We start from the raw sequence: 9,303 nt of genomic DNA on the forward strand, positions 1-9,303 counted from the left end.
GGAGCCAGGCCCCAGCCCACAGCCAAGTCACAGGCAGAGCATGCACCTGTCTCATTCCTATTGCACTCTTACCTTGGGTGCTCCTACAGCAAGATGCAGAGTGTCCTGTATCATTTAAACTTTATTTTAAGGAATTTTTTGATCCCTGTGAGCTCTGGCATTTGCATCCTGTGGCAGGCAGCACACTTCCCAGTTTCACAGAGCACTTGTGTCAGTGCCACTTCTCTTTGCTTAGAATTTGTTTTTAAACTCATGGTACTTGTGCCTAAACAGTTTTATCTGTGTTTACATGGTTATATATCACTGCAATCTTTCCTGTTGTGTTTTTTTTCTGAGCATTGGGATTTTACTGCTGTTTCAAACAATAAATTGTTATTTCCTGCTTCCTGTGTGGCAATCATGAATTTGCAACATGAGCTACAGCTTAACTGCTGGTGCACAAAGTAACCCCACATTCAGCTCCAACTTGCACAACACTAGAAACAATGCTGGGAAAGATAAAACTCCAAATAAAATCACACTGTGCCCAGAGTTATGACTTCGGTTCAACAGCTGCCAAAGAACGAGTCTCTTGGAACCTGCACATCTGGAGCAGGCAGAAAACTGTGGGGGCAGCTGCTCTGTTCAGCTGAGTATGTCCTCTACCAACTACAGTCACTCAGCTCAAGCAGAGTCTGGAGGCAGCAGAGCTGCACAAACTCAAGCTGGACCACAGCAATCCCTGTCTATCCCTTTAGAAGCTTCTGCACCTGTCCCTCTGCACACACTGCTGTAAAGGAAGCTGGGGAGTTCCCCTCACAGCTTAATTTCTGTGGTACTGTCACCGCAGTGCTTGTCAGTGTTTCTGTCTACCCACTCCTGACCCTGACTCCTGATCTTACTATTGCCATGGATTTCAACTGAAAACACTGGAACTGGGACCCAGCATTTCTCACATTACACATAGTTATCTGCTAGTTCTCCTTGTACTAGAATCATTTCAGTATCACAGCATTCCTGGAATAAATCATTTTTCAAGATGCAAATATGGCTGGGGACAAAACTACAAATTTAATGCCTGATATATCTTAATATATATACATCTTATTTTGTTGACTGCTAGAGTCTCCATAGCCAAGACGGCACAGCCACAGGCACTCTTGTGTGAAACCCAAGCCTCAAGCTCCAGGGACTGCAAAGTCCCATCTAAATATTGGCTGGCAAGTGGCACATGGGTAGCAGGACCTAATGTGTGTGCACCCTCCCGCACAGGGCTCCACAGCAGACAGCCCAGCACAGTATCTGCCCCACAGAAGCCATGTAGGGTAAGATCTTTCTGCTGGAAAGAGAAATGCAGGGAAGGGAACCAGATACACTGTTGTGTCTGGGGAGCTTAAAATGAGCTCAGCTGGAGTTCTCCCCTGTTTAGTTTAATGGATGCTTGATCTCGACCAGAAGAAACAGAAGGAGCACAGAGACCTTAAAGTTCAAAATGTTAACGATATACTTAAGCAGCTCTTAGGAAATCCAAAGAAAGACTTTCCTTAAAAAAACTGATTAAACCCCCAACCTTTACAATGTGGCATCTTAAAAAAAAAAAAAGCTTGAAAATCAAGAAGTCAAGAGGAAAAAAGTAGCTTTGTCATTTTCAGGATATCCAGCAATCCAGGTATTTAGCTCTGGATGATCAAACCACTTTGAATTGTCCCCACAGCATATATCCATGAATTCCATACAATAAATGCAAAACGCTGGTACGGAAATACAGACTTCACATACATTTCTGCAAGTCTGTGAACTCTAAAATCAGTTTAAGAACGTAATTTGAAATAGTTAAGCAGTTCTGAAAATACAAGAAAATCTTTCACTCTTCCAAGCCCACTTTGTTTTCTATTATTTACATTTTACACAAGTGTTATAACTGTACTGCCATACTCTCTCAGAAAACAGGTCCATAAAGCACCAGCAAGTGAGATCATGCAGCCCCTTTCCGTTCAGATATGGACTCTTGGGCAGACAAATCCTTTGGCTTAACTTGCCTACAGGAATATGAGTAAGCTTTCTTGATTTTCCAGTTTAAGTAAATAATGTCCTACCAACAATCCTTGAAACTTGTCAACAGTAACAACCAAGAAATACTAAACACGATATGACGCCTGTCCACCCCGTAACAATAGGACAAGACTTCCTGAAGTGTACTTAGAATTTTATTACAGAGAAAGATGCCATCTAAAAGCTACATAAATGACTCAGCTGTGGGTCCTAATTAAAAAACTTCCGTGGAAATAAACATAATTTAAAGCCAGGCTGCCAAAAGTTGCACTGCAACTCAGGCACCCAAGAAGTTAGCTGATGCAGCTGGAAACTTTCTTTTAGGATACTTTCACAGCCAGATTCCTGAAATGATATGCCAGTCTGCAAGACCAGTGGGAAAAACAGCCTTACACTGGTTTTTAACTTTTTAAACAACAGGCAGGGGAATGTACACCACTCCTCTGTCATGAAAGGGGCCTGCTGCAGTTCAGATCAGAACCGAGGACTCTCCCTCCCCTAATACACTCATGCTCCTCCCCTGGCTTGTCAAACTCCTCCTTAATGGGTCCTCACTCTGCGGACTCTTCTGCTGAAGCATATTTGTGAGAACAGGAATTTAAACTCAAGTATTGCAGTGTCTCCTGTTGAAATTAGTCCTTTCACTATGTGAGGTCTGAACTACCCAACAAGCCCTAACCTTGGTCTCACGTTTACTCTGTCAGCTGCCAAACACCAGCTGGTGTTTCTAAAAAGCTTTTCGTAGTGCTGGTATCACTGAACCCATCAATCACTACAGTTTCTGAGACCGGTGGCTTGTGACTTATGCATCATGTACTCAGTTAAAGACGTGTAAATAGTATTTCCCTGATTGATTCCAAAAGAAACTGCCACTTACGAACAATGCAGTCCCTAAGAAGATTGGGAGTATTTTTTCCTTAACAATTAAGTGCCAAGAACTGCTCACATAATTGAAAGGCCTAATAACTTAGGCTGATGTTGTGCCCTACCCTAGAGCACAAGCACCATAGCTATGTCCCAATGCTCATGCACTGACTATCTAACCAAATATATTCTCAGAATTCTTATATGTGTGGGGAACAAAAAAAAAAAAAGGCTGTATTTCCACCCCCTGGTTTCAAATAAAAGGTCACTAACCTAAAAGCATTGAGCTGCACCATTCTAAGAGAATCATCTCCACTGCATGTGCAGTGATCAAAATTCAAAAACCCAGCAAAAGCACTCTTAACAGAGTCAGAAGACATTAATTCAACAGAAATTAGTGTGGCTCTATCTCCTCCTCATTACATTTGTTTCTTTAATCTCCAATGCATGAAATAAGCAATAGCTGCTCTCCTGGTGCACTTTATTACTTTATTTCATCACATTTTACAGTTTCAGGAAGTTGAAAAACCTCTAAACTTCCTTTAAAATAGAGGAAGTGTCTCAAAAAAAAAAAAAAAGAACACAATTTTTAAGAACTTCTTGCAAGAAGGAACTAAATAAAGATATATTTAAAGGTAAATAACACAACTTTATGCTCTCCCTGCAGCACAATCTGTATGTAAAGACACTTACTTTGTACCATATTCTGTCTAAAAACCCATCAGTATAATGTTAATAAATGACAGTTTATTAATGGTATGCAATGAAGATTATGGTTTGTCTGATTTTCAGATGAAGCTGTGAGTTTGTTTCCTGGACAAGAAAATGGAGGTTGTGCAGTAGATTAACTAAGGATTTAAGAACATTGAATTAAAAATATTTATTAACATCAAGACAAGACACAGAAAATAATCAGCTTTTACAAAAATAAAAGCATAATATAGTAATAAATCTTGCCCATTTAGCAAAAGTTATCACCACAACTACAGCTGCATATTGTCTGGTACTCTTTCACAGAATTACCTTGAACTTTCACCTTCCCAGAGTTCTCTGGCCCAAATGTTTAACACTCCACATCAAACTCCTAAATGTTTCTATTGTGAAACCCTCCCTTTAGGTAGATGGATATTATCCAAATACATTCTCTTACTTTCTCAAACAACAGTGCAGCACAGATTTCCTTCACCAACCTTGCCAAGTCTGTACAGCTATTGTAGGTCCACTAATTAAACTGTACTTAGGAAAAAAGAACGATCTTTCTACTTAGTCTTTTCTTTTCCACATTACACCAACAGCAAAAATTCTCCCATCTTCCAACTATAAAAATGTTCATTATTGGAGGAGACAAGTGAACCTCTTGGGTAGTGAACTACTTCTTTTTCTTTTTTTTCTTTTCATCTGCTGCCATTTTTAACTTTACTTCTTCCTCAGGAAGTGCTCCTAATTTCTTCTTCTTCGCATTCTTTACCTTTTCTTTGATGGCTTCAATATCAATCTTTTTCTCAGTGGAGGCTACATAGTAAGAAATACAAAGGTAACAGACATTAATTTAACTTCTGAAAAATGTTACCAATCTACAAGAAGACTTTATATATAAACACAGTAAACTGCATCCTGTGGCACTGGTTAGGACTTGTTTTATGTTCACTAATCATTTTCTAGATTATTCTAATAATCATTTTTGTTGAAACTAGTATTATCTACAAATCTCATTCAGCAGAATTCAAAGAACAGTTATATAAAAAAATCCCATACAACAACATTTGAACACAGATGCCAAACCCTACAGACATACAAACTATTATCACCAACTCCTCAGAACACAGATGTACGCCTCTGAAATTAATACATATGCACTCTTAGACATAGGCTTGATAGATCTTGCATAAGAAAAGAAATTAACTGCTGAGTGCTTATATCCAGAGAAGCTTTTATGGCATTTTGTCTTTCTGCAAGTAACTAAAGTGATAAGATCCCAAACATGCCTGTCCCATCCTTATACTCTCTCTGTGGCCATCCATTAATGGCCACTGTTAGACAAAGCATGAGGAAGGGTGGGTTGGGGGAATATGATGCAGATCTTTGACCCTTGCATAAAAACCTTTATTAAAAACTTCTATAGGGAGTGCCAGAATACTGAAGTTATATACTTAGTGCTGAGCAACATGAATAACCTACTCTTATGTTCACACACATGATGGTACTTTCTCTTTGGAGCACAAGTCATGAGTTTGGATCTAACTTTCCTATCTCACAGTTAATTCCTATATCTAATGGTGGGTACCAGCTGTCTTCTTTGGATTTCAGTTCTTCTCTACATACAAACTACTCCTGTCATCTATTCTTGGAAGACTGAAGGATTTCAGCTCAAAACACATAGCAGCTAGAAAAGCACCATATTTGAGACACAGTGCAAACAACAACAGGATCATTGGAAATGTACTGCCATCACAACAAAAAAAAAAGTACTGTATCAATGCTGCAAAACAGATGCTTTTCAAGAAGCACAAACTTTTAAGTTCTTAACAAATTGTGTAATACGTAGTGTAATAATATGTAGGTAGTATAGCTAACAGTATATCTAATACTATGAATATGAAGCATAATCAGTGAGAACTGAAGATTTGTTTCTCCAGTGTATTAAAAAAATAAGTAATCTGAGAACATAAGCTCTTACTCTGCACATAATGTGCTTTTACTTTAACTTTCAGAAAAGCTATTTACCCTATCTTGTACCAAAGTTGTGAAGTCAGTTTTTCAAGTAAGTATTGCTTTCTGTTAACTTGAATGTAAAAGTCATGGCAGCTTTACTGTACAACTGAAAGGCAAAAATTGATGAAGCTAGAACAACCAATTGAGATTGACTCTTCAACAGAGAATTGTTTCAAAGGTATAGAATTATTGGCTAGTGATCTTTTTACTGTCCCTGGCAACTCTAGGCATGGATCTAACCACCAGGATTGTTTTGCATGACCTTTCTTTTTCCTAAGCTGCATTTGCAAAATCACTCAGCCTAGAAATTGACAACAGAATGTTTTAAAACAGGAAAAAAAAAGGTTACCTTTCTTTGTTTTCACAACTGGCTTTTCCTTTGGTGGGATAAAAGCTTTATTTCTTTCTTCTTGTCTTCTCTTGATTGCATCTGCTTGCTTTGCCTAAAGTTACCAATAAAAAGATCAAGTAGCAATAGAGAGGGGCAAAAAAGACAAAAAAAACCCCAAAAAAACCAGATTCCAGATTCCAAGTCAGCAATCAAATGCTTTTTAACTGGACTCTGGATTAGTAGAACTTTACCTTTATCTCTTCCATTTGTTTGCGTTTCTTCTGTCTTTCTTTCAAGAAGTATTCGCCACTTGCCAATTCTTTATCAATCTGTGTAAGACAAGTTGCAAGAAGTTTTACTTAATTATGCATTATAAGCCAGATATATAATATCAGGAAATCAGAAAAAGCCTCCCCATCTCTTTTTTACAAAGAACACAATTTAGGTGTGCTCTATTCCTGCATAACCAAATAAAGTTTCAACTGACCTGGCTTTCTGGCTGCGGAGGTGGGAACGGTGTGTACTCCTTCTTAGTATTTTTCTTCTTGGGCTCCTTGCGTTTTTTCAAGTTCTTCCGCTTGAATTTAGGCAAAAATCTTTCCCAACTTTGTGTCCTCAGTTCAGGATCTTTTGCTAATTCCCTTTTGATCATCAAAGTCTTCAGGAGTTTCAGAATGTCACAAAGAAGTTATTAAAAAAAGAGTATTACAGTAGAAGCCAAGAGACTGAAAACAGAAGTTTCACTAGACTTTCTTACAGTGAATATGCAACATCCAAACCTTCCACATCTCACTTCAGTAAGAGCAGAGGGGCTTAATTACGAACAGCAGAACCAGACAGATGTCTCAAAACAGGGATAATGCACTGGAGAAGGTGCCTCAGTTTAAATGTGCAAGTATCAAGCCAACAATCAAAGGGAGAAAGTTTATACACACTTTTCCTTTGATGTTTTCTCAGATACTGCCATAATCGTGTTATGCCAATGTATCCTAGTAGAATGGAGGATATCAAAGTCAGTGGTTTTTATAAAGCAGCACACTACAGAAATTCTGAAAAATAGATTACCACACAGAAATATATAAGTTATTAACATACAACTCTCTGGGAAGAAATAGTATTTTCTTGTAAACAAAAACGCAGTGGACCACGCTAACCTTGATGTTATATATGGGATGTATATTCTTCATTGTGTCCAGAACAACTTTTCTAACCTGTATTGAATACAAAACAAAAATAACAGAAAACTCAGCAAATATTTCATATGCTAATCAATTAAAATATCAGCTGTACTATCTTGCTTCCTCTGCCTCCCCAAAGTAGTAAGATTTAAAATCATAGGAACATTAAGGTTGGAGAAGACCTCCAAGATCATTGATTCCAGCCTTAAAAAAAGCTAAAGCACAGGGTTAACAGGAAGGCACAGCAGTTCAAAAATGCCAATAATACTGTCATGCTTCTAATAGACTCCAGCAGGCCCTACAAACATTTTCACGTTATCATGGATCTTACAGTGTCATGAGGAACCTGCTTTTGACAAGCATTCTTCTCCCACATAGTTATTAAAACATATACGGATACTTTTTCTTCCAACACAGAAATGTCTTAAGAGTCTAAACAAAATTCAGCAGCAAAGATGATAACACTACGGACATTCACGTAAATGTAGCTTACTAACACATAACTGAAAGTAAGTAAAATACTGCAGTTTGCCAGATTTTGTGTATCGCTCGCCCTTGAGCTGGGCACAGAAGTTTATGTTTGCAACACAAATGGCTCATCTACCTCCCTCTTACCTCTTTTAGCCCACTAAAGGGTCCAAGAGCTGAAACAGTGTTGCCTTGCACCATAATATAACAGTTTGTTAGCAGTTCCAGGGCCTACACCAAAAAAAGAAATTAAATTAGTATAATATGAAGACCTGACACAAATTTGGGTGTCAGTATTGTCTAGTTACTACATCTGCAGAAAGTACCTTAAGAGTAGATCCTTTTGGCCCAAGAAGTCGTGCTCTTCTTTTTATAAAAGTCTCTCTCTTCCTCACCAGAGAGCCTATCTTAATGATGTCACATGCCACATCATCCTGAAGGATACGAACTGCCTAAAAAGACAAGATGCAGGCAATGTCATCTGAATTCAAATCTATTACTCATAAGAGTCAAGAGAATACTTTAGGTTATTCTTCTCCCTTTGCTTTCAGAGATATTTACTTTAAATATATATTTTATCTTACTTGGCTCACTTGAAATTCCCTCATTTTTAAAATGTAGTGATTTTGTAAGTATTATGATAGAATTTAAGGCAAAATATAAGCATTATCATGGAAAAAAACATTCAGGATTTAATACAGACCTGCTCAAATGGAACACTTCTTGCCAGAAGTTTTATTAAGTCTCTAGCCCTAATGATTGCATATGGATCAAAAGTCTTCTTAGTGGTAGTTACAGTCATGCTTCCTTCAATTAGGTCCAGCGCTGCATTCACATACTGCAGTATTTGAAAAGAAACACCAAATCAATCTCATAATTCAGCTTTGGCAGTAAGCAGTTAACAAACAGAATGACACATACAGAATGTAGATGTATTTTCCAAAACTTCTTAAGTGACTTTTAGCTTAAGAAACTTCACACACACAAAGACAAACCAGACTGAATATGTGTCACAAGGCCCAAAGCACCACCTCTATCATCTCCTTGAACTCAAGCACAACAAAGCTGTCAGTGTCTGGATGATGAGATACTTGCTGCTGCAAAGACTTTGCTGACAGCATTTGTAAAGAACTGCAAATCTGGCTAGACAGTTCTTCACCCAATTTTGGATAACAAAATATGACACTACTAATTCAAAATGCAAGCACAGTAGAAATTTACAAATACAGTAGGAGTAAAGCAACTTGCACTATTTTTATTAGCTTAAGTAAGACCTGTATGTCCCAAAAGGTAAAGTGCAGTATCACAATTATTAAGAGTTCATACATGTTCACCCAAGGCTTTCTGGACAAGTGGCCAGCACTCTTTCAAGTACGCTTCTCTATACTTCGGGAACAATGTTGCAAAACTGCTTTCTTCCAGCAGCCCTTTGGGATTATCCTCTCTTGTAAAGGCTGGCTCTTTCCATCCATCTGGCACAGTGAGAAGTTCAGATTCATCAACTGTTATTAAAAAAAAAAAGCTATTGTTATACGAAGATTGGTTTAATACACTGTTGAATGCGGTTTGCATCTCTTCTGACCTTAGAAAAACTACAGCTTTAAACTATTTATATTTTTTAAAAAGTTAAAAAAAAAAATCCGCAGCTGAGATATGCGCTGTTGATCTGGTATATACAAGATGATTATGCAAGTATATTATACAAGAATAAGGCACAGA

At 37.8% G+C, this 9,303-nt stretch overlaps 1 protein-coding gene across 1 annotated transcript; it reads right to left on the reverse strand.

The window, feature by feature from the left end:
• Positions 1-3,359: 3,359 nt before the first annotated feature.
• Positions 3,360-9,171, reverse strand: KRR1 (KRR1, small subunit processome component homolog). Its single transcript, XM_017733260.1, has 9 exons — positions 8,911-9,171; positions 8,288-8,422; positions 7,911-8,036; positions 7,732-7,815; positions 7,093-7,149; positions 6,426-6,596; positions 6,190-6,267; positions 5,957-6,050; positions 3,360-4,407 (listed from the first exon to the last, which is right to left on the reverse strand). Exons 1-9 carry the CDS (start codon positions 9,154-9,156, stop codon positions 4,265-4,267), a joined length of 1,134 nt encoding a protein of 377 aa, XP_017588749.1. The 5' UTR covers positions 9,157-9,171; the 3' UTR covers positions 3,360-4,264.
• Positions 9,172-9,303: the final 132 nt, after the last annotated feature.

The sequence above is a fragment of the Corvus brachyrhynchos genome, unplaced genomic scaffold (assembly GCF_000691975.1).
Source record: "Corvus brachyrhynchos isolate BGI_N302 unplaced genomic scaffold, ASM69197v1 scaffold32, whole genome shotgun sequence".
Lineage (NCBI taxonomy): Eukaryota > Metazoa > Chordata > Aves > Passeriformes > Corvidae > Corvus > Corvus brachyrhynchos.